This window comes from Clarias gariepinus, chromosome 11 (genome assembly GCF_024256425.1).
Source record: "Clarias gariepinus isolate MV-2021 ecotype Netherlands chromosome 11, CGAR_prim_01v2, whole genome shotgun sequence".
Classification (NCBI taxonomy): domain Eukaryota; kingdom Metazoa; phylum Chordata; class Actinopteri; order Siluriformes; family Clariidae; genus Clarias; species Clarias gariepinus.
This window is the reverse complement of record NC_071110.1, coordinates 18049730-18076320: the sequence shown is the minus strand read 5'-3', so window position 1 is coordinate 18076320 and position 26591 is coordinate 18049730. Positions and strand designations below refer to the sequence as shown.

General features: G+C 37.8%; 1 protein-coding gene across 4 annotated transcripts in view; it reads right to left on the bottom strand.

The window, feature by feature from the left end:
- Positions 1-26591, bottom strand: part of pitpnm3 (PITPNM family member 3) — a 64730-nt gene that overhangs the window by 4917 nt on the left and 33222 nt on the right. For 3 of the 4 annotated variants that reach the window (XR_008361355.1, XM_053507733.1, XM_053507732.1), the window contains 11 exons: positions 21428-21617; positions 20021-20143; positions 19611-19795; positions 17419-17570; positions 14603-14773; positions 4769-4960; positions 4466-4614; positions 3505-3621; positions 2600-2716; positions 2351-2499; positions 1920-2069 (listed from right to left, as the gene is read on the bottom strand). Coding sequence is in view for 2 of the 4 variants with exons in the window: in XM_053507733.1 (XP_053363708.1) it covers positions 1920-2069; positions 2351-2499; positions 2600-2716; positions 3505-3621; positions 4466-4614; positions 4769-4960; positions 14603-14773; positions 17419-17570; positions 19611-19795; positions 20021-20143; positions 21428-21617 (1695 nt within the window). In the remaining 2 variants the exon portion in view is untranslated. Of the gene's footprint in view, positions 1-426; positions 479-1919; positions 2070-2350; positions 2500-2599; positions 2717-3504; positions 3622-4465; positions 4615-4768; positions 4961-14602; positions 14774-17418; positions 17571-19610; positions 19796-20020; positions 20144-21427; positions 21618-26591 lie in introns of all 4 variants that reach the window. The other variant, XR_008361356.1, reaches the window with a different exon arrangement.

Here is a 26591-nt window from a genome sequence, read left to right as displayed (position 1 = left end):
GTACTATCTTATTGCTTATACATCTCTGTTTTAAATAACATGTTTACTATTGTTGTAAGTCTCATTCGATTAATAAAGTTGACATTAAAGCAATAAAGATATCTCTAAAATTTTGTTGAAAAACATATTTAATATTTATTTAAGTAGGTATGAACATTATTTTCTCTTGTACTGTACATCCACTTATTTGAATTACATCTCCTCTGGTTATATTTTGTTTCCCCTAATGTTATTGCAATAATGCCAGTTGCAGAATGCAATGATGTGGAGGTTTTAAATTTCAATATTTTATTGAGAATACAACAATGATGACGTATCAAATGTTTAAACTGAGAAAATGTATTATTTTAAGGGAAAAAAATTTGTTTATTTTAAACTTCATGGCAATAACACATTTTTAAAACGTTGAGACAAGACCATGTTTACCACTGTGTGGAATCCCCTCCTCTTTTTATAACAGTCTGCGAACGTCTGGGGCCTGAGGAGACAAGTTGCTCAAGTTTAGGATTAGTAAAGTTGGCCCATTCTCGTCTAATACAGGCTTCTAGTTGTTCAAATGTCTTAGGTCTTCTTTGTCGCATCTTCCGCTTTATGATGCGCCAAATGTTTTCTATGAGTGAAAGATCTGAACTGCAGACTGGCCATTTCAGTACCCGGATCCTTCTCCTACGCCGCCATGATGTTGTAATTGATGCAGTATGTGGCCTGGCATTTTAATGTTGGCAAAAATGCAAGGTCTTCCCTGAAAGAGATGACGTCTGGATGGGAGCATACCATATGTTGAATATACCTTTCAGCATTGATGGTGCCTTTCCAGATGTGTAAGCTGCCCGAAAGAACTTAAAATTTTTAATCCTCTGACCACAGAATAGTTTTCCACTTTGCCACAGTCCATTTTAAATGAGCCTTGGCTTAGGGAAAACACCTGGGTTTCTGGATCATGTTTAGATATGGCTTCTTTTTTGACCTATAGAGTTTTAGCTGGCAACGGCGAATGGCATGGTGGATTGTGTTCACCGACAATGCTTTCTGGAAGTATTCCAAAATGAGCTAATATTTGGCATGACATTTCAAAATGTCTCACTTTCAACATTTGATATGTTATCTATATTGTATTCTGAATAAAATATTAAACTTTAAAACTTCCACTTAATTGCATTCTATTTGTCCCAACTTTTTTTGGAATCAAGTTTGTATATTATTTGTCATTAAACAAATGTGCATTAAGCAAACTAAACTGATGAACTGAACTGTACAGATAATGTAAATGTTATAAAGAAATTGGAGCAATGTAAAACTTAAATAATATCTGGTTGGCTAAGCACACTGGGCTTATACTGTAGCAGCATTTAAATGGCACAGTAGATGGCACTCAAACTGCATTTTGTAAAATAAATAAATAAATAAATAAATAAATATAAATTAGTTGAATTAATGAAATAAATGAAATACAATAAAAAGCAGCATTTTTTTTCTTACATGGCTACATTCTGGATGGAGTGTTTTCCTTTTTCAACTCAAAACCAACCATGTGAATAAAGGACTGAATAATATTTGGCATTGGTGTTCTCTATCGGTGTGTTGCCAATACATACCATCATTAGTGGCTAGCTTAAGTTGCCAAGCCTGAGTACAGCCCATTGTCCAAACCTTGTCTTTCTAGTTGTAAATCATAGACTTCTATTCATAAAATTATATTAATGTAATAATTTTTATGTTTCTAGTAAACCTCTACAAAAAGCCATTTGCTAAGTGATATGTAAGTAAAAGTTTAATTAGATGGATATTACTTACTAATACCAGATTAAACAATTAATTACCTTATATCTTCACTCCATTTAAAGATCAACTTTCTCCCATACCTCTGTTATTTTTTGTAACGGTCAGTATAAGTATTTTTCTCTTTCATTAACACTCACCGGACTACATCCACAGCACCAGCCCGTACTTTGGGGTCGCTGCCCATAATGGAGACGCTAGCGGCAAAAGAACCATCAATACTGAACACAACACACTCCATTCCCCGTGGCAGCACAGTCAAGAAAGCTTCTGCATATGTCTGGTCCCCCCTAAAGATCAAAGAACAGAGGAATAAACAGAAATAGAAAAAAGCAGGAAAATGGGTAATCAAAGCCAGACAAATAGCCATGTAAACCATTATACTATCTAAGATAAGATAAGATAGGATAAGATAGGATAAGATAAGATATACTCAGAAATTACTTTGCAACCACCCTGAACTAAACAATTTAGATTTTTTTCTCATTTAAACCAAAACCAATACAGTTAGTCAGTCTTAATTTAGAAAATGATGACAAAAATAATCATTAGGCAAATAGCATGACCTTACTTTACAATCATTTTAATAGGATAAACTCCCACAGGTAGCTTTTTGCTGTCAGGGATAATATAGGATACTCTGCCATTGCTGTTAGTGACCTCAGTGTCAAAGTGCACCCAGCGTCCTGACTGTGGCTGTGTCATTAAATATATGTCCACCTACAGAGAAAAGTGTTAGAAAGAGACAGAAATATTTGACCAAGTGAAAATATACACAAGTGTGTCTGACTGATGATACTGATAAAAGTAGCTCTCATACTTTTTCTCCTGTCAGAGTCACCATGTCCAGAGGACCGTACATAAAGCGACCAACCAGAGTCTGTGGGCCTTCCTCAGTCGCAATGACATCATTCACTCTGTGGTTGGCAGTGACATTCTGTAAAAGGAAACATAATTTACACACTCCTTCTTAGCTTCTCTTATTTATTAGAACATAATATGATGCAAAAAGGCAGTTTTTCTGCAGTAAAGGGTCCTTACAAAAGATCTGTCAACTCTCCTTATTGTCTTCTGCATTAATACCATGTTTCAACAATAAATCTTGTTTTCAGTTGAACTGAACAACTGAGGAATAACAGGCAGTCAGACTAAAAGGATAAAGGAACCAGAATACTAACGCTTACATTTTCAGAGGAAATTCTTACAGCAACTTTCATGCTAGAAGTTGCTTTCCCAAAAAAAGCCCAATGAACTTACAACTCAACCAAAAACTGTTGCTTTTCTCTAAATTCAACAGTGCTCAATGCTGTTGATGATAACTACGTTAACTTATAAGCCAGTGCAAACCTTTGGAAAGATACTGAGCTACTCCAATATAATTGGTTTTGTTATAATATATCAAGCCAAAGGCAGCATCTAGGATCCATGTCCTGTGACACAGAATGTGCAGTCATTTGAAAAGATGCAGTGGCTAGCCTTACATCTTCTAAAAGAAGTGCATATCATATTCCCTGGTTCCCTGGTTGCTACATAATAATGAAGAGCTAATAATTGGTTGGGATAGATAGATGAAAAAATCAGGAAAAAATGGCTCAAATCAAAAAGACTATGATTATATAACTGTTTTTATCAACTGATCTGTAATTCAATGTATCCAGTTCTATATATTCATGTTTGCTGTGTCTCACTTACTGGTTTAGTCAAAGAAATTGGTGTGCCACTCACCCTAAGCTTAACATGTGTACGCCTCCGTAGCCATTTTTCTCTGGGACTGGAAGGGGAAAAGGATTTGCAATCTGAGCTGTTTGCCTCCTGAGTCTTCACACAGTCACAATGCATTACCTGTCAATTACACAAACATATACAGGCAACCAATGATCAAGGCATTCTTCATTTTTATATATTTAATATATATATATATATTTAATATATATATATATATATATATATATATATATATATATATATATATATATATAAAAATGATAAATTAGCGAATAAATTTAATAAAACAGTTAAACTATGGTGGATTTCTGTGATTCTTGACTAAGAAATAAAATGACATGGTTAAAAATCTCTTTCCATCATTCATCAATTATTTAATTATTTCTAGATTCAGCCAAGTGTGTCACCATACACAAGGTGCAATGCAGTTTTATGCCATAAACAAGAACTCTTGCAATGCATATATTTAAACATGAAGTTTGAAGCCGTTAAAAAAGGATATTTCATAAAACCTAAAAATTTTCAATGTGTATTCAATTTGCATTGCACATTGCGCAAATTTTTATGCGCAATGCCTGTGACACGACACACATCATGTCGGTAGTCCAGCTCCTGCCAAACACGCTGTAGCATATCTTGTGTAGCATTCTTCAGCGCCCTAATGTTACTCTGCTTGAGTTCCTTTAGGCTTATACTGTAGGAAGGACCAGTCCTTCCACATAGCCCCATAGGAAAAAATCACAATGTATCAAGTCAGGTGAACAGGGCCATTTCAACAGCACATTGTCATTATCACTGGCACGCCCGATCCAAAAGTCAAACATTAAACTTACTTCGTTTTTACACATCTCGTTAAAATTTGAGATCATTTGAGCAAGAACTGGCAAAACAATGTCAAATTCTTTGGGACACTTGTATTTGTGCCATAAAGTAGAATAAGTTTCTTAGATTTATTTATTACCTGTCTGAGCAGAAAGGCCACCACATCAGTAGATTCCCAGTAGGAGGCATGAAACAGGTGAGGTAACGCCACAGTGGGGAACGCAGTCAATACGTCCGGACAATAAAGTGCATAGTCTAGCCTTTTAGAGCCCCACCAGCTACTGGAGACTGAAACACATATACAGACACACATGCATAATAAATTATAAATTTTACATGCAAATGTATTTCATCTGTAGCTTAACCTTTAAAGTGTGACAAATAGGATAGCAGTTCTGAGTGGGTGGGGATGTATTTTGCTTGGGTGTGGATGAATGCTCACTGTTGGCGGTGATGCAACTTAGCTTGCTCTCCCAGCAGCCGGATGCTTGACTGTCTGTGCTGGTCAGACTTGCCCTGCGGCCTCTGCCAACCACCTGCTTTAATGTTTTCTCTTCGTCATTTACCCTCTGAGAGAATGGGAGCACGGTTTCTTCATCCAGGAACACATCGGGGTGGCCATGGATGTCATCGGCTAAAAGGGAAAGGATGTGAAAAGACAGCAGGGTAAAAAGTGATTTAGTTCAAATGAAGCAATGTTTCACAAATTAATATACAATTTATTGCTTTGCTACTTTTGGGGGAAGGGATTGGCTTGTACAGTCGGCGCCCTGCTGTAACCAGCAAATCAAAGGAGCAGTTATCTGCTATGACACGTAGCCTTCTGAGTTTGGAGGCCAGAGTTGGTTGGTTGGAAGCACGTTTGAAGGAGAAGATAACGTCACAAACACACACACAAACTCTATGTGCACACATACACAATCTCTCCGTGCAGATACACCGTGCAGTGAATAACTGAACAACAGTATTACGAAGTCTTCCCTTCGTAATACACCTAGCTATAAATAAAAATGAATATTTAGGCCTAAAAAGATGCTTTAAAATTTATCTAAAATTCATTTATCGGCGTGTATAAACCCACAGCCCTAACAAAAGGCAGCGTTACGTAGTAGGGCTGGGCGATTTGGCCTAAAATCAAAATCTCGATTAATTGAACATTTTAACTCGATTACGATTAATGAAGGATTATTTTATTTTATTTTTTTGCCCTCATAACACGTGATTGTGCTTTAAGTGTTAAAACAAACAAACTTTGGGCGTCAAAACTGTTTTTCTACAGTTTCTACATCTGACTTATTTTGTTCAGTGTCATCCTTACTGAAGCCAAAATGTGTCCAAATAACGGAGACTGCATTTTTCTTTGGTACAAGCTGCTCTTGTTGCTCAGTTGTCTCAGTGTTTAAGCTCTCCATGCTCGACATGTTGGCGAAATAACGTAATGGAGCGGGGTCACATGACTCCACACGCGGTAATGTTTTTAAAGGGAAAGTAATCGATATAATCGACCTGAAAAAAAACTATTTAAAATCGATTATAGGTTCTAATTGTCGATTTCGATTACTTTTCGATTAATCGCCCAGCCCTATTACGTAGGTTACATTTTAAAAGTACAATCGCAATTAAATGACAAACTGCAAGTAAAGTTGGAAAATATAAATAAAACAGTATTAGACACAAATATATGATATGGTATAATGCAATGAAAAAGCTATTTACACGAGTGCTCAAATGTAAAGCAAATGCAATTATTAATTTATTGTGTATATTTTAGCTTACTATTATTTTCTGTTTAAATTTAAAGATGCCCGCATGTGTGTGCAAAAAGACGAATTTTACAAAGAATACAAAAGTGTATAATTTGTATATGTACACTCAACAAAAATATAAACGCAACACCTTTGTTTCTGCTTCGATTTTTCATGAGATGGACTTACTGTAAAGATCTAAAATTCATTCCAGATACACAATATTACCATTTCTCTCAAACATTGTTCACAAATCAATCTAAATGTGTGATAGTGAGCACTTCTGCTTTGCTGAGATAATCCATCCCACCTCACAGGTGTGCCACATCAAGATGCTGATCTGACATCATGAGTAGTGCACAGGTGTACCTTATACTGCCCACAATAAAAGGCCACCCTGGAATGTGCAGTTTTTTGCTTTATTGGGGGTCTGGGGACTCAGAACCGGTCAGTATCTGGTGTGACCACCATTTGCCTCATGCAGTGTAACACATCTTCTTCGCATAGAGTTTATCAGATTATCAATTGTGGCCTGTGGAATGTTGGTCCACTCCTCTTCAATGGCTGTGCGAAGTTGTTGGATATTAGTGGGAACTGGTACACGCTGTCGTATACGCCGGTCAAGCACATCCCAAACATGCTCAACGGGTGACATGTCCGGTGAGTATGCTGGCCATGCAAGAACTGGGACATTTTCAGCTTCCAACTGTGTACAGATCCTTGCAACATGGGGCCGTGCATTATCTTGCTGAAACATGAGGTGATGTTCATGGATGTATGGCACAACAATGGGCCTCAGGATCTCATCACAGTATCTCTGTGCATTCAAAATGCCATCAATAAAATGTACCTGTGTTCTTCGTCCATAACAGATGCCTGCCCATACCATAACCCCACCACCACCATGGCCCACTCGATCCATAACACTGACATCAGCAAAGCGCTCACCCACACGACACCACACGCTGTCTGCCATCTGCCCTGAACAATGTAAACCGAGATTCATCCGTGAAGAGAACACCTCTTCAACGTGCCAAACGCCATCGAATGTGAGCATTTGCCCACTCAAGTCTGTTACGGCGACGAGCTGGAGTCAGGTCAAGACCCCGATGAGGACGACAAGCATGCAGTTGAGCTTCCCTGAGACGGTTTCTGACAGTTTGTGCGGAAATTGTTTGGTTATGCAAACTAATTGTTTCAGCAGATGTCTGAGTGGCTGGTCTCAGACGATCTTGGAGGTGAACCTGCTGGATGTGGAGGTCCTGGGCTGGTTTGGTTACACGTGGTCTGCAGTTGTGACGCCGGTTGGATGTACTGCCATATTCTCTGAAACGCCTTTGGAGACGGCTTATGGTGGAGAAATGAACATTCAATGCACGAGCAACAGATCTGGTTGACATTCCTGCTGTCAGCATGCCAATTGCACGCTCCCTCAATGTTTGTGGCATCTGTGGCATTTTGCTGTGAGACAAAACTGCACATTCCAGGGTGGCCTTTTATTGTGGGCAGTATAAGGTACACCTGTGCACTACTCATGATGTCAGATCAGCATCTTGATGTGGCACACCTGTGAGGTGGAATGGATTATCTCAGCAAAGCAGAAGTGCTCACTATCACACATTTAGACTGATTTGTGAACAATGTTTGAGAGAAATGGTAATATTGTGTATCTGGAATGAATTTTAGATCTTTAAGTCCATCTCATGAAAAATCGGAGCAGGTGTTTATATTTTTGTTGAGTGTATATTCTATAAAGTTAGCCTAATACAATATTGTTTCCAATACTGAAGCAAACTTGATTTTGTTTTGGTCTATTCTCTGAATACAACGCAACAGCGCACTCTGTAAAGCCTCTGGTCACCTTTACGATAGGTGCGAAGTAATCTAACCGGTCTAGTTGCTGGGGGAATTTGCAGAATTGGGGGTTTTAAAACAAATTAACAAGACCGAGCAGACATCTCTGCTTAAAATGTATTTTGCCAGCAAAACATAAACATAAATAGAAAAATAAACGTAGAAATAATAAAAGTAAATATAAAATTTTAAATGGTAACAATTAAATCAGACTTCATAGTTGGATTTGATACTTTGAGTGTAATTCATAAATTTAGCATAGTAAAAGTACTCTAGCATGAGTTAATATATACCTATATCAAATAAAATTTCATATTATACACACACACACACATTGATTTATACACATCGCGCAGCTCTTTCTCACGCTGTCCTCAGCTAGAATCCAGAAGATTAAATTTACACAAATTTAAAAAGAGGCCTTAAACACTGAAAGTCTTCAGAAGAGCCTCAGATTCAAGAGGTTTTTAAAGTGTGGAGAGGTCCATTACAGTTCCTCTGAATGTATAGGTGAGAACAGCTAATTTACACTTGGGGGAAGTGAATACTTTGCATTTGAATGTTGTCTGGCATTGTAAAGCGCAGTGACACTAAAAGAACAACAACTTAGGATTATTAGGAATAGGAGGCACTAAAGAGGAGGATTTTTATTTAGACTGTAAAAAATTAACCGGCGTCTATTTTAGGCGTGCCAGCTGCCACCTTTTAGTTAGAAGTTTTCAGTACAAATCTTATAATGCCCACATGACATCAAACATTCCCCTTGTTAATATTTTAACTATTACCATCCGTGCCCAATTCCGCGGCCCCGCTCCTTCGCATACAGTATCTGAAGGGGAGGCCGCCTAACTAGTGAGCGAACTTTGAGCGCACGCCGTAACAGGCTGAAAAAACTATTTTCTCCAAAACTGTAACAGATGAGGACTCTATATAATAACTATAAACTATATAATAAAACTATATAAGACTACATAGCCTTTATAAGACTCAACTTTAATTTAAGCGCACTCACAATAACGAAAAAACTGTGTGATTTTGTAAATGTTTGAAAGCAAATAAGGAACTGCGCGCTGTTCTGTATTGTTTTTGGTAAACTTGAGTGCGTCAGAAAATGGACGCAAACTTTTTTAAATGGTCAAATTCAGTCTGCTTGCTGTTATCCTGACGCGTTCATAATCATAAGTCTACTTCTGCCGGTGCGCTCTAAAAAACTTTATGCATGCGGTTTAACGCTGATTAAAACTATGTAGTAAATTAAAGAAGAGAATCACGATGACGAATCGAAGTCCTGAGCCCAAACCTCATTTAAATTAAATTAACAAATATTATAAGTAAAAAAACAATAGCCCACGTTTAGAAACCGTTTATAATTTTTTTCCGACATGAGTTGGCCCGGTGTTAAGCGCAGAGCGCCGGGAGATTTCCTGAAGCTCCGAAATCACTGGGGCATTTTTTCTAAATAGATGCTATTGTTAATAACTGATGGAGGTTTTGAGATGTATACACACGCATTTTTGAGGGGTTTAAAACAAATTAATAAGTCCAAGCAGACCTACATGAAAGGTGAGAAGTAAGTAACTGAATGCGCTGTCGCATTGTATATACTGTACAACACGCGTTTATCAACCTTTTGATAAAAACCCTGCCTTTTGTAAAGTGAAAGTACTCATAAATTCACAATCACATCACATTCCAGCTATTATTTCCAGCCGTGGTTAAATAATGGATGAAATAATTATTCAATGCTGGACACAAACAGCAAATATGATGATGATTATAAAAAGCCCGACGAACGTTGTGTTCATAAAATAATATTTATTTAATATGATAATATATATACTGTATATATATATATATATAGTTAATTCATGTCTTCTGATTAGGTCGACATATTTTTACGTTTTAAATAAGACATGTTGGCATATTCACGAATCCGGACATTCGCATAGTTAACACCATCAGATAGCCTACTATCAGGAAATGTAATTAATTTCAAGGCCATTTAAACTGAGACATTGCCATGTCTTTTACTGTTTTCTGGCGGGAAAACACACGCAGTCTTAATGGCCACATCTGTACTCACAGAGACTGGCAAATCTTTCCAACAGGCTTAAATATCCAATCATTTTCTAGCAGTTGTCAGCTTAACCCAGAGTAGGGTTCTCTCTCATTTTATTTGTAGATAGGATGTTTTGCATTGAGACACACTGATGCTTCGAGAGAAACAAAAAACGATAAACCGGCAACCAGTTTCTGTAAATGGAAACCATGACCCTATTTAATTGGCCTGATTTTCTGAGTATCCACTTGCCCTACTTCTACTGTACTTGTGTGTGTGTCAAGAACAAGTGATTTTGAACCCTTTAACAGCTTTTTTAATGTAAGCACTTGGATTTTATGCCCCGCTGGACTTTCTAAATGAATGTGTCACTTTACCTGCCTGTCTCCACTAGACAGCCTGTTATTCATCAAAAAGTTTTTAGACTTAAAGGTTGCTATATGTGTAAAGACTAAGCAGGACCACTAAACACATTCCTATAGATTTGCATAGTTTTCCAGTTTTTGTGCATAGCCTGTTTTGTTGGATTTGTGTTGGTTTAAAGTTACCAGACATGCATCTATCCAATCTATGGTACACACACTGCATTACCTAACCTATACAGTACATTAGCTTAAGACACTCAGCTTTTAAATTCAGCCATTATTTTGATTTTTCACAGCTCTCGCTTGCAGCTCTCATTTGTATTCTGGATACACATGCTGTGTGCTTGCTGCAAATTCTAAAAATATTTTCAGTACATTGAAGCCATTGCTCTTTGACCTGTTTGATCTTACTGTGTTTTACCTTTGGACTATATATTAATAATTAGTCTCTGAATTACCCCTTTGAAATAGGCATAGGTGTGCTTTCTATAGTAGCCTGCAAAATACATTTACAAACAAAAAGCCAACTGTGAAAACAAAAAAACACCTCACTATTTATTGCCTGTTGCTGAGCCACATTTGTGAAAATTAAAGTAGATATTACCTTTCATATATTCCTCTTAAATAAAGAAGCCCCAGTACCAAAGAAACTACAGGCTGAACTACTTTTTCCAATGACTATAGAAAACAGCAAAGCTAGTTTAATCACTAAGGTCACCAACCCTGCTGACATACTATATTTTTCTTTACTGACTGCAAAATCAACTGGGACTTTCTGTCTACCGCATGGGGACCTGCTAAGAAAAGTAATGTTTTTGGATATTTTTTCTGTTTTTGTCTTTGTGTATTTTTACAGTTTTCCTTGCCGTTACAGATTTAGTATTTTCTAGGTTTAAAGATAGGATGTTTTTTGGACCTCTAAATACACTTTTTAAAATGACCTCTTAATATATTCTCATATCTCAGTGTACTAAGGCTCTTTGCACTTGAATCTAGCACAACTTGTGGTTATGTGGTGTGTTTTTATTGCAATGATTTGGGTTTAAGTCCTGCCCAGTGCCACCAACCCTTACAATCTCTTTCTTTTTTTATTTTGCGAATTACAAAATAAGGCATGGAAGGAAAAAAAAAAGACAGACTGTTCTGATAAGATTTAGATAACCAAATGAACAGAATCAAATGGAAGAGAACTCTTCTGGGTGTAAAGTATTCCTGGACAAAAAGGGAGTCCAGTAGGGAGTGGACAAGGAAGGTAGGCCAGCCATCTATGAGACCTAGGTGTGTGTGGGAGAGGGTGGGTAGTGGGGAGAAAGGGGCTGCTAGGCACCAGGTTTGAGATGGAGGGTGAGATTCATTTGCAGGAACTGGGGAAGAAGGCGGCAGTAAGCCACTGGATTGATCCTTCACAGCACCTAGAAATACCAGATGAGTCTAGGGGCAGGTTACAGTACTTAGGTGAAGAGCTGAACCCTTTCTGTTCAGGGCAAATGTTCTGTGCCAGTAGTTACTGGTGCTAAGAGGCCCACTGTTACGCCTGCTATACCCTAGCCCATGTGCACCCATAATTATTTACAAACTTTTGCACCAAAAGACCAGACCAAAGTTCTAGAAACCGTGGGGGCTGGCAAGTAAAATGGCACTCAAACAGGGGTGTGGGAAAGGGTTTTTCTTTCTGATCTTCCTCTTTTTTTTAAAGTATTGTCTGTTTGTTGGTTCGATAATTTGTCTAATGTCTGTATTTGTTAATTGTATGCATTATTATAATTATAATAATTTGGTAGAGCTGTGACAAGTAAATGAGAGAGAACACTGAAAGACAGAATATTGAGAGACTTATGCAATGTAATGGTTTGAAAATTTTACAAAGACTCCTGAACACAAGCCTGTCAATCATATTTTTCATCTTCCTTTTACATGTGGTCCTAAACCACAAAGAAAATCAAGGCATGTGTCCAAAAAACAATTAAACAAACAGGCCAGCTATTCCTGGATATTACTCATATTAATCACATTTACAGGCCCGCCGAGTGGATCCGTGATGACTATGATGATGAAACTACTTTACCCATGGGCCTGCTCCAGAGCCACACCATGTGGCTACAGTAATTAATTACTGTATTAAAGAAGAATGTGTGTAAGCATATTTACTGAGATCTATCTTCAACACATATTTTACCCTTACGGTCAAAAGGGTGTTAATTAACTCTAAGTCGCACCCCTTAAATAATAAATAATAAATAATTAATATACAGTAAAACCTCGGTTCCGAGTAATGTGGTTTGCGAGTGTTCCGCAAGACGAGCAAAGATTTTTTAATAAATTTTGACTTGAAAACGAACAAGTACCGAGTATCATGTATCACGCATGCGCTTCTTGTTTTGAAGCCGAGCGTCACGTGATTACAACTGAACCAACGGTTTTTCTCTCTCTTGTGCTGCGGAATTGTGGGTAATCGCCTTCCCACTGGGTCTTAGTGCGCGTCTCTTACTGGTATAATTAACATCTGTGCATGCGTGTACTGTTTACTATAACACTGTGACCATGTGTGAGTGCATAAAAGATATTTTATTTTGTGTCTGTATGCATGTGTGTACAGCATGCATGTAAAGCAAAAACAAGTTTTTGTTGTTTGCGCGCAAGTGTGAAAAGAGTGGAGGAAGGGTAATTGAGAAAGACGTGAAGGGGGAGAAGGGAGCTTATTTTAGATTCACACACACACACACACACACACACACACACACACACACACACACACACACACACACAGCGCCTGCGCGCAAAAACAAACACAGGATTTATTTTTACTTCTTTTTAAAGGTAAAGTGCAAGTTAATTTGTTTTATTTTTACTTAATATTTTGTGTTAATTTTTATGTATTATTTTTTTGGGCTGTGGAATAAATAATTTGAATGCCATTATTTCTTATGGGATCATATTGACTATCTGACCATTTGGATTCATGCACACTTACATTCCATACAAACTTAAATAATTCTTTAGATTTTGTAAAGCTGCTTTGCGACAATGACAATTGTTAAAAGCGCTATACAAATAAAATAAAATTTAATTGAATTATGGGAAAATTAAATTTGGTTTACTGGTATTCGAGTGAATGCGAGCCCGCTTCCGGAATAAATTATGCTCGTAATCCAAGGTTTCACTGTACTGCTCTTAATGTTTTCATATTTATATATTTTATCTGTCACATAAAATTATTTATTGAACATATAATAAATAACACTTGTCATGCCACAACTTCTAAAAAAAATAGGTAGACGACTTTCCTGTAAGGGGGTTAAAAATCCATTTTCTCTCCCTGCTCAATGCCTAGCCTGCTCTTTGCCTGCTGTGTGTGTCTGTGTGCGCACGCATCACCGGACACCGTGCACGAAACAGGCATTAACAGGACCATTGTATTTTTTAGAAGACATGACTCTTCATTGCTGTAAACATACTCCAAAGTTGCAAGTGATTTCAGTTATATTTCTATTATATTACTCACTCACTCATCTTCTATACTGATTTATCCTGTATTCAGGGTCTTTTATTATATTAGTATTTGTTAATATTTGTTCGTATGCTGGGACAGCAAAATGGAGCTTCCAAGTAAATAAAACATCCGGACAGAGACGATTTAAACACATTGCTGCTTTAAATCCTGTACAATTAGTAGTTGGTGGCACTTTTATTTTTTATTTATTTATTTTTTTTCTTTAAATTTAGTCCTGTCCAATTCTTTTTTCCCCCGATTTTCTCCCCAATCTAGTCGTGGCCAATTCCTCCCCGTCACTAGGAGGCTTCCACACACATCAAGGCTACGACAACCACTCAGTCGGGAGGACGAAAGCTATCCCGTGTTTCCTCCGAACCACGTGACGCGAACCGACCGCATCTTTTCGAACTGCTCGCTCACGCACCGTTAGGGGCGGAGTAACACACTCGGAGGAAAGCGCTAGCCGCTCCTTCCGTGTGCGCGAGCTCACAGACGCCCATGATTGGCTGTAGAGCCGCGATTAATGTGGGAGCACAAGTACCTCTCACCCCTCCCCCCTGAGAGAGCTCGGCCAATCAGCTCTCTCTGTGCCTCCGGCTGTGAGAGGAAAACAGCATCACCCGGGGTTCGAACCAGCGATCTCCGGATGATAGGGCGAGCACTTTACCACTGCGCCACTCGGAGGCCTGAGTTGGTGGCACTTAAAGGAAGAATGTTAAGCGGTGCAGTAACATTTCAAAACTTAGTATATATTCCTCACCGATAAGGGTAGAGCGACCATCGCCTTGTGGGTATCGCTGGTATCTTGGAACAGTGAATGGAGGTAGCCTGTGAAACAGAGAATGCAGAAGTGGCTCCAGTCTGGAGGCTGACGGGTCAGAGGGGTAGAACAGGTTGAAGATCTGAGAGCAGGCAGGCTGCAGCTGAGTTACTGCCACAAAAAAAAAAAAAAAAAAAAAAAGATTTATTTATTTATATATATATATATATATATATATATATATATATATATATATAAAAAAGAGGTTGTTCCCTTTTAAAGGCTACACTCGATGCTGCGTGAAAACGCTATGGGAACATCTTTTCGTGTTGCCGGTTGGGAAGCATGTGTGTATCAAACATGCCAAATTTTGGCTTATATAACCTAAAAAAAAACATTCCTCAGATCTTTTGTCTTCATGACCACATTGTGCGTGTGTCACAAACAAATCAAAAACAAATTAAAAAGCAAAGAAAACTTTTGTTTAACTTCCCGATATAATGGCGGAGTTTAAAAGAGATGTGTCCCTCCGTGCAAGAATTTCTTCTCGGAGGGCGATCTCCACACTTTTTGCTTCGAATGTTTGCATCAAAGGCTGTAAACACTGTGATCTTCTTCCCATGAAAGTGCTTTGCGTGCGCCTCGCGTTCTTTAGAGAGCCACGAGCCGCGCTGCATTCCTGGGGATCACAAGCCGATCTGGTGGAGGCACGCAAGACTGAGTCTCCCCTCCTTTCTCTCGCCCTCTCTTCCGATCAGGAAGTCTCTCCTTCCACTCCGGTGCTTCTCGTGAGTGTGTAGAAGAGACTCACTCTCTTTCTTCGTTGGAAATGGAAATAGCTACTTTAGAACGTTCCTCTAAGGAAGATAGAGAATAAGAGGAGCTGCTTAAAGTCATAACACGTGCAGTCGATATTCGTTTTATGCGAATATCGTTGAAGCAAAAGCACGTAGTTACATGGTGATGCCACAGATAGAAAAGATGCTTGCGGGCTATCTCTCTCCTGGGACATCATCCTTTATGCGACTAAGCAGACGGCCCATGCTCTCGGCCGTTCCATGGCTTCCCTGGTGTCAGCAGAGAGGCACCTGTGGTTAAATTTGACAGGCATCAAGGAAAAGGATCGAACATTCCTCCTTGATGCCCGTCTCACTTTCCGACCTGTTCGGCGATGCTGTAAATTCAGTCGCCACCAGGTTTCGGGAGGCTAGGCTGTACGAACAGGCTTTTGGGAAATTTCTCTCACGCCGTGCTCAAGAGTCGAGACTGTCGGCCACCTAGTCTCGATCAAATCTGATTCTCGCCAGACAGGAGGCGCAGAAAGAAAGCGTCAGCAGCCGAGCACCCCCTCGTAAAGACTGGGGTACCGCTCGCCGCCCCTCACAAGCCGCCTCAAAGAGGTCAGATCGCCGCACTGTCTTCTTTTCGAAGAAGTCGTCCTGAAGCTTATGCACCGAGGACCATGGGGGTGGACCATCTTCTCATCATCTTCTCACGCAGCACATCAATTGCCTCGAAATGATGGCTTTATTTCTGGCCCTAAAGCACTACCTCCAGCAGTTGAGGCTACCATATCTTAGTGCGGGTGGACAACACTACTGTAGTCTCATAGTTTAGTCACCAGGGCGGGATGTGCTCGGAATGTTCGCTTGCGAACCACACTCTGGTCGACCAACAGGGTGCTATCAGTAAGAGGCGCAAACCCTGTTGACGACCCTCGCCAAGACTCCTGGGAGCAAAGCTATCGGGAAAATCGCATAAAGGCGTAATCTGGGCCATGTACGGGCCAAGGCGTCCAGACCCAGGGGAGCTGGAAGAGTCAGTGATTAGTAAAGGGGACATTTGCTGTTTCTTGCAAGGCAAAGAGGTCCACCTCTGCTACCTGAAATCTCTCCCAGATTGACTGAATACTTTGGGGTGCTTTCCATTCCCCCTTGTGTCAGAGCTTGACTGAACAGCACGTCTGCTCCCGCATTCATATGCCCTGGAATGTAAACCTGAGAGACAGGAACTTGTCCTGTGCCCAAAGCAGAACCTGGTGCGCTAGCTTATTCGCGCAAGCGAACATTCCGAGCACATTCCGCCCTGGAGACTAATCTATGAGACTACCGTAGTGTTGTCCACCCGCACTCAGATATGGTAGCCCCGTGTTCTTCAGATTTACGTCCACCGTACCAGCCAGTGGCGTAAGTCAGAGCAGCTTTTTATATACTGTGAGGGCCGCAACCGGGGGACAGCCGCCACTACACAGACCTTGTCACACTGGGTGAGAGATGCTATTGCCCTCTCCTATGAGGCGCGTGGGCTCATTTCGCCTCTAGGAATTAGGGCTCATTCAACCAGGGGGATCACCACATCTATTGCACTGCAGCAAGTGTGTAACGCGGCAGGTTGATCCTCTCTGCACACATTTGTTTGGATGCGCAGAATCGAGTGTAGCCTTTGAAAGGGAACGTCTCGGATTACTTTGCTGTAACCCTGTTCCCTGAAAAGGCGGAAATGAGATGCTGCGCTCCAATGCCGCACTGCCTGCGTGACTGGTCATCCCTTCAGACAAAATCGATCTGAGGAATGTTTCCAGTTTACTCCTATTTATAACCTGCAGGTGCGTCTCATCAGACAACGTCAGCTGACCGGGGTTATATAAGCCAAAATTTGGCGTGTTTGATACACACATGCTTCACAACCGACAACACAAAAAAATGTTCCCAAAGCAATTTCACGCAGCATCAAGTATAGCCTTTGGTAAAAGCTTATAGCGCATGAAGAGGACAATGTGCCACAGGCTATGTAGCACTTTAGCATAACATACTTACCTTCGACTGAAGGGAGAACCGTGCGTCTCATAGCCAACACTAATCCGAGTGGACACCCTAGCAGAAAACATTCAGAGACCTCGAAGTCAAAATGCCCGGGATTCAACAATGGACTGCTTCCACCAGGGGACAGGTCTATTCCATCTTGAAGTCTACACACACACACACACACACACACACACACACACACACACAAACAATACAATCTGCTCTATCTAAAAAATGTGTTTATGGCTTGGAAATCTCTAAATGACAATTTAAATAAACTAAACAACACATTATAATAATTTGGTAATAACATAATAAATAGAATTTGCATAAAGATAATTAAATTTACTGAAGATTCTAATAAAAAGTAACAGGGTGTGTGCATAAAACAGGCATTAAACCTGAACAAAATCAAGGCAAATCCTTTGGTCTATATTACCCATAATACATGGGGCATTCAATGCAAATTGGGAGTTTTGATTGTGCATACTGTAGTAACAAAACATAGTTATGAAAGTAAGAACTATCTTTATAATCTCATGCTACACTGAGGTACTTTTACCAGCTTTTCACTCCTGCTTGAAACTATGATCAAACTGCCTGGTTTACTTCTCTCCATGGAACTCCTTTAATGACACAAACATGTGGAAATCACTTAGAGCCAGGAGGTCAGGACTGTAAGGGGGATATGGCAATAACTTCCAGCCAAGTTTCTTTACTGTGCATATAGTTTTCTAGAATGATTTTATGTATAGTTGCCACACAGAGATGTTCCACAAGTTGGTGACACGTCATCTATCAGTTTTTAAGAATCACCCACTGAACATTATTTGCCGTTCTTTAAACCATTGGCACCGATCAAATGTTACATTGCATCTAATAATCTCATCACGATACTGTGCTTGAAGTTTTCTGTAAAATTTCATTGTTCTTATACTTCCATTCACTGGAAATTTCATCTTAAGTGCCTATATGACTTGAACCGCCCTTGTATTAAGTGACTCCTTCATCATTCTGGACAATTAAATATGTGGACATAGAATCACTGACCTCTGCTCTTTCAGAGGTGAAATGTAAGATGGCGAGGTAATGTACTAAAAATGTCCATTTATAGAATTTATATTAAAAACTAAATAGCACAAAAATATTGTAATAAAATAATAAGTTTTTCAAAATCCTTTAAAGTGACGGCTCTATATACAATTTTGGAGGATGGTTTTAGAAATCGATGGCTAACCCAATATAGTCTGACCCAATGACCCAATAAATCCTGACTTTTTGGCCAAACTGTCCCGAATTGAAATACTTCATTCATCTTCTATACGGATTGTATAAGATGTACTCAATTTACTGTGACAAAGATGTACTGTGGCAAACTTTTGTTGAACTGTCAAGAAATATCTAGGAACTGCATGATTTACCTCCTTCCTGTAACAAAGTACTGTAGCTTCTACATTTACGATTTGTTATAAATTGTCCTGCTATGATTTTTCACAACTTAACCACAACCTGAATACCCATGTTTAGAATGCCTGTGACAAACAACGCTCAAACCTGCAGCGCACTTACATACTAAATGTCACAATATTAAACAGTGTAGTATTTATTAGTGAATATTATTTAGTAGTTTAGTGTGCAGAGCAGGAAGTGTATGATGAAAAATTCTAATAATCCCATATGTACCAGAAACCTTATATTTATATTAACACATGTTCCTTAAGGACATCTGTACAATTTAGGGACAATTTTGCAACATTCGACTATCAAGAGGTACAAGGAATCCCCAAGTGCACATGTTTCTATGTCATAGAGCATCCCACAGATCTGTGAAAAATTTTGAAACATGAGGTTAATGCAGCTACTGCACTGTATGGTTATACTGGCACAGATAGTACAAGGCAGTAGGAGGCAGATGGGCCACATAATGGTAGGTGAAGGACACTGACACATTCAATATAACCATGGCCAGGTGTCAGCTACACACATATGCGCACGTTTTTCAGGATAAATCGATGTATGCAATTGATGTTAATGCTCGATAAAAAATGTTTAGAAAATGTTTTTATTATTAAAAAATGTTTAATGTATAATAATAATAATAATATATACTAATATAAAATGTATAATGTATAAATGTTTTATTTTTAGCATGTATTTCCTTAGTTATGAGAAGATTGTGCGATAATTCTGTTTGCAGAGCTTACTTGCTGAGAACTGGATGTTGCTGGCTCTTGGAGGATTCAATAGCACACGAGTCACTCTGTTTGCGGGTGAGCCGTTTCCTCCTCACATGAGTCCCATCGGGGGCTGAGATGTCAGTATTGCTTTTGCTGAGGCGCTTACTGGAGCGTAGACCCATTTTGGTTTCTTCTAGAAACCCTGGATTATCCTTTGTTGGATGGGAGCATATGATACAAAGAATCATTATTACAACTTTTACCTAAAATACACAATCCTATTCATTTTAAATGGTGGAATGTTTTGTATTTTAAAAGCACAGTCAGCAACAGACTCATTTTAAGATAAGATACTTCCAAGTATCTGAGGTAATGGACAGAAAAGAGGTGAGTAAGAACTTTGGAGTAAAACCAGGATGCAGCCTTAAGCTACATACCCTTAGGCTTTCCATACTGTTGCGTCTTCCTCTGAGACTAGGATTATCATGTTGTGGACTGTTGCTGAAACAGAGAGCATCAAAACATAGCACGCCACCTACACAGTCACCCAACAGACACACCTGGTAAACAGCACACACACACACACACACACACACACACACACACTGAGGTCAGAACCTACAGCAAAAGCAGTGTGCTGTGGTACAAAGCTCCACATTATTAATGATGGTCACAGCTCAATATGAATCTCAATGCATTTGACTGTGAAAAAAACAAATACAAAGGACATTTCCACTAGAAATCACTTGTGCACTGAAAATTAAAAATCATGTATTACTGCAATTATCTCATAGTCCAAGGGACCAGGACAAATGGGCAGAGTGAGTCCTCTCCCACTGAGGAATGACTCATCTGTGATGACTCACATTCCCCACCACATTCCCTCATTACTATAGTGATGAAGGTTGGCTTTTACAGCTGTTCTGTTCTAAGATCAGCTTAGAACAGCTTCAGTACTAAAGAATTAAATGAGCTATTATGAAACATAGTGCTGTGAAAAGGATTTGCCTCCTTCCTTAATTTTTTTTGATCACTTGATTATCAAACTATTAAAAACTAAATAAAAACTAATTAAAAACTATTTTATTTATTATTGTATAAAAAACAGAAACAAAGTAATTGTTTCATCAGTCTGAAAAGTGTTACAAGGCCATTTCTAAGGCTTTGGGATTTAGGCCAAATATAGTAAGAGCCATTATCCACAAATGGAGAAAACTTTGAACACTGGTAAATCTTCCCACAAGTAGCTTAATTACCAAAATGACTCCAAGAGCTCATAAAAGGACCCAAAACAACATCACAAGCCTCACTTGCCTGAAAAGCCAATGTTCATGATTTAACAATAGAAAAGAGACCGGGGAAAAATGACATCAATGGGAAACTTTCAAAGCGAAAGCCACTGCTCACCATGAATTACGTAAAAGGCTCATCTCACATATTTGCTTCCCGTTTAACTTAAACAGTGTTTCAGTAAAAATCATCATACAAACAGTCATACAAGTTGGCAATAGTGTAATAGTGTGGGACTGGATGACTTCCATAATTGATGGAACTATGAATTAGAAAGAGTGAGCCACTATTTCTCCATAGACTCATTGCCAGACAATTGATTGCAGTTGGCACAACCAGTTATTAGGTTTAGGGGACCTAAATCAGATGTCATTTAAATGTGAAAAAGATGCAATAAATAGGTCAGTATGGGGACAAATACATTTTCACAACACTGCACTGTATAATAAAAGCTAGTCAAATAAAATAATATAAAATAACTAGTAAAATAAAATAATATATTTCTTAAAATTCTGAAAAACCCAAGTTTATTTTTTAATTCACAGCAGACCAACCTGGCCAGTGAAGCCTTGCCCTTCAGGAGACTGCAGGAAACTATGGTAGACCTGATTGGCTTGGGCAATAACTATTGCTACAGCATCCTGGTAGTGTGGTGCTGCAATAGCAAGAAGGGGAAGTGCTGCTAGTGGAAGGTGATCCACACTGCTTGACACACAGCTCTCGTCATAACTGTAAGGGTTCAAGCTGAAACGAATCAAAGTAAGTTGTTACAACTCCTGCAAATGCAACAAGGATCATGAGATGCTAGCCTTTTACTAATACAGTTTAAATAAAATAGTTTTTAAACAAGATTTCAGAGCCCATTGTTTAAGTCAAGTCAGGACAACATGCAAATCAAGTATGATTAAATTTTAATTTTACTTTAGAACTTGAGTTCTGATTGTTACTTCCAAATTCATAATTTTTGTATTGCATTCCTATTTGGTTTAAATGTATGTATGTTTTATATCTCATAAGAATTAAGCTTCTTGGCTCAGTGAATAATAAATGTGACAATCATTTAGCATTTTTGTATTTTAAATGCCATTTTGTCTTCAAAATGTATTCATGCTTTGAAGAAAGTTTCTGACATAAAATTAAGCAGCTAAAGATTAGCCTTTACTCACAAAGTTTATCACAAGCTTTTACCTACAGTTCGCTGAACTGTCCTAAATTTAAATTCTATATGACTCTTGGTTTGCCCGACTTAATAAGTGATTTAAGGCATGTGATTCAAGTACACCTTAAAATAAGGGTTAAATAAAACCCTTTTATGTGTGTTTTATGCGTGGACGCATTTGCCCACGCACTGTACATACATGCGGGTTGGATTTAACTATTAAATTTACTGATTCAGTCATTTATTTAGTATGTATTATACAGTAGAATACTATTTGGTAGTTTAAGCACAGGGTTGAATTTTGCCATTTTAGCCATGAATTAAGTATATAGAGCATGCTCTTTATCAAAGATTTTTATGATCGCTCCAATAATGACTGCTCAAAAATGTGGAGATCGCATGAAAGAATGAAAATCTGGAAAACATCTGTAAACCTCTGCATGAGTTTGAGAGTTGTGAACAGAGAGTACAGGGGAGAGCTGAGAACACATCCCTGTGATGCACCTGTACTGAGGATTATTGATGATGTTGAGGCTACCGATTTTTACCACCTGTGTCAAGGATTGGAATTTCCTACATTCTACCCGAGCCTCCAACAACAAACTGGACTCCATATTAACTTGAAGACATCATCTCTTATATTGAACTTCCAGCCACCTAACACACAGTATGACTGCCAAACAATTCCTGCTATCCATTATCACCCAAATGAGGTTCTTTGGGTTCTTTTTTGAGTCTGGTTCCTCTCAAGGTTTCTTCCTATTGCCATCTCAGGAAGCTTTTCCTTGCCATTATCACCCTCGGCTTGCTCATTAGGGACAATCTGATCATGTTAATTTATACACATTTTTCACATTTTATAAAAATTTCCATATATTTTTCTTAATTCTGTAAAGCCACTTTGCGAAAATGACTACTGTTAAAAACACTGTTAAATTTAATTGGATTTTTCAAAGATACAATAAATTTATCTGAACTATCTAAAGCCACGAACAGTTAATAAAATCTTTACTTTGTAGGCACTGGCAAAAAAAAGGACATCAGCTCTCATGCAACTGAACCAAGGATGGTTTTTAAGAGACTAAGCAGGCTATGTCAACTAAAGAAATGGAAGTAGATTCTCCTACAGTTATTTTAAATAGAAAATACCTTTTTTTGTTAATAATATAATCAGCCTCAATACTCAGTATAATACTCAATATAGATTTTCGATTCTGGACATCCCCAAAGCCGTACTTATGCATATTCGACTCTTGTCAAGTTTGCCATGTAAGCCACTGCTGGCAGTTTATACAGTATCTTTCAACAGAATTTAGTTTGGTTTGTGTCTGTTGCCATAATGTCTCACCAACTTACTGACTATCTGTCAAACAAGAAGGGGTCTCATATATTACTATTATTATTATTATTAATAATCTTTGTATATGTACAGTATAATTATGTGCTTAAACTTCTTGACTTGACTTTTAGCCACAGGAACTCTTGAAAGACAGATGAACGACAATTTCCAGTCAACTATGAGTCAAATAATTATGTCAGTATTCATGTCACTCACAATGCACTGTATTACATTTCTGAACCCAGCAGCAGAAAATGATGAATTTCATCAGTCATTGTAGTGTTTCTGGGTGCAATGGAATGCACTTATGTATTCATAAAAAATAAAAAAAAATTATTCAGAAAAACTAAACGGAAATTTGACATGATTTCTCTTTTGCTTTTTTGTACAACTTCAACATTAAAGCTTCATTGTGAATAAGGTTCATCTTCTTAAAAAGGCAACATGTTATTTGTTATTTAACAGAGAGATTATTTGTACCCTTGAGCTATTTTTTTTATTCTTAAAAAAAGTTGTTTATTTTATAAAGCAAATAGGTATTGGATAAGCACAACTACTCAGAATGTGAATTTTATCATGCCTATTACTAATTCTATCATGCTTTAGTTCTTATTCACAAATGTAGAACTTGTACATATTCTATGCATGCTGTGCTTGAGATCTCAGGTTAATGAAACACCATTTAGTCACTCAGCACCACTAAGCAGGACACATTCTATATTTATTCTGTGTATATTTAAGTTGTACAATTAATTAATTATGTAAACAGCTTACAGTTGAGGTACTGAATCACCCTGGCACTGTTATACATTGCTTAAAGAAATATATGTCACTTGTTTTCTATGGAAATAGACAATATGTACTGTATATACTGAAACAGGGCTCCATAACGACACCTACATAATATGCTGATTTCTAACCAGATGCCCAAATTATTTACTGCAGTGACTTATTCCCTACAGGACCTCATTATCCTATGACTGCACATCCGCTGACTGTAAAGGTTGCTGAACTGGAAAGACTAATGAGAAAATGGACACAAGTATTGTGCTTAAAGTTACTTTGTTTTAACACTCCTATGATTACTGATTATTATTGTTTGTAGAATTTTGAGGAAAATATTGAATTTAATCCATTTTGGTATAAGACTGTAACAGAGCAAAATTGGAAAAAAGTGAAGCACCATGAATAGTTTCCAGATGCACTGGACATAGAGCCTAACTTCTTTAAAAACGCCATTCTTTTATTGATTGCTTAAAAAGTGCTCATTACAACAGAGACTTTGACACCTGATTTCTGTGGTGCATTATAATATATACACCCATTACAATATAATATATATTTTTTCTTTTCCTAAAGTGTATAAATTTTTTTGCTAATTCTGTGTGTGTGTGTGTGTGTGTGTGTGTGCCCAAAAAATTAATACATTTCAGGATAAGAAAATATAATATACATATGATCATGAATATTAGATATCTTACATCTAAAGCGCTTACAGTTAATAAACCTATCACGGATCAGGAGATTTACTGTGTTTAACAGAAACCTGGATTAAACAGAACAAGTATGTAGCTTTAAATAAAGCTAGTCCTCCTGGACACAGCTACCTACACTAACCTTGGCTAACTGTTAGAGGAGGAGGCATCACAGTTATTTACAAGGATAATCTGACTATTGTACAAAAAAGTTGTATAGTAGCCTATAGTAACAGTGTAGCTACAAATATTAAGTCTTAGTCCAGGGCCGTAATCTAAATTTCTTTTTGTAAATTTGCAAATTTCCTCTCAAACCTGGTCGTTTTTGTAGACAAATGCTGAAGACTTTATCATTCATTTTGAGAATTCAGAAGACCTTCTAAGAACAGCATTTATGTCCATACTGTACTTGGTGGGAATAAATCAGTGTGTAGTAGGACCCACTCATAAAGCAAGTCACACTTTAGATTTATTAATATCTTTCGGATTAAGTATAAGAAATATAATCACAATTCCACAGTCTAAAGTTCTCAGATCATCATCTTGTTTTGTTTAAATCATTCAGATCAACTACCACACAGAGGGTTATCAATAATCTATCAAGGTTTTTAACTATTATTGGATCACCGTCTGACTCCACAGAACTCGATCAGGCGACTACATATTTATAGTCAACATTCTGTTATACCTTAGATAATGTAGCTTCAGTTAAAAGAAAATGATTAGAGATAAGAAAATCGCTCCCTGGTATAATGACCACATGCACACTTTAAAACAGACCGCTCAAAGTTTAAGGCGTAAATAGACTCAAACTAAAATGTTAGTATTTCAAACTGGAAGGAGAGCCTCCTGAACTATAAAAAAGTTCTTAGTGTTGCTAGATCTACTTTATTTGTACCTCTATTTATAGAAAATTACAAAAATAATCCTAGATTTTTATTTAATACTGTAGCAAAATTAACTATGAATAAGACCAGTACAGAAATCTCCAAAACAACATGCAGTAGTGAGGACTTCATGAACTTTTTCAATAACTAATTACACTCATCTCTTCTGCAATTAGATGCAATACTGACACATTTTCTCAAGCGGAAAGTACGTACCAACAATAACGAAAGGCCTGTTGAAAATAATTCTGCTAATTCGCCAAGCATTTTTGTAAATAGACTTGCCTTAGGTACAGTAAAGGAGCAGATACTTTACCATGAAGATTACCCTTGGCTGTTCTCACATTCACATTTCATACAAACTTCCATAATTTGCTATACAAGCACTATAAAAATGAATTTAACTAAATATGATGTATATTATATCAATATAATATTAATAAAATAACCAAATCATTATTTTTATACTATACACATACATTTGTATAGCGATTGTATAGCAAATTATGGATGTTTTATACAAGTTTTAATTTTCATGACTTGTGTATACATCTCTGTGTGTGTGCGTGTGTGTGTGTGTGTATATATATATATATATATATATATATATATATATATATATATATATATATGTGTGTGTGTGTGTGTGTATGCAACAACATGAATGTTGTTGCAACAACAAGAATGTTCTATACACATACACACACACACACACACACACGCATATCAGCATGTCACAGCAAATTTGCAACAACAAGAATGTTTACCGGTACTTTTTGGGTACCACATCATGTATTTTTTCATATCACCACTTAGTTGACATAGCCTTTTAGAGGCATCATTAAATCAAATAGCACA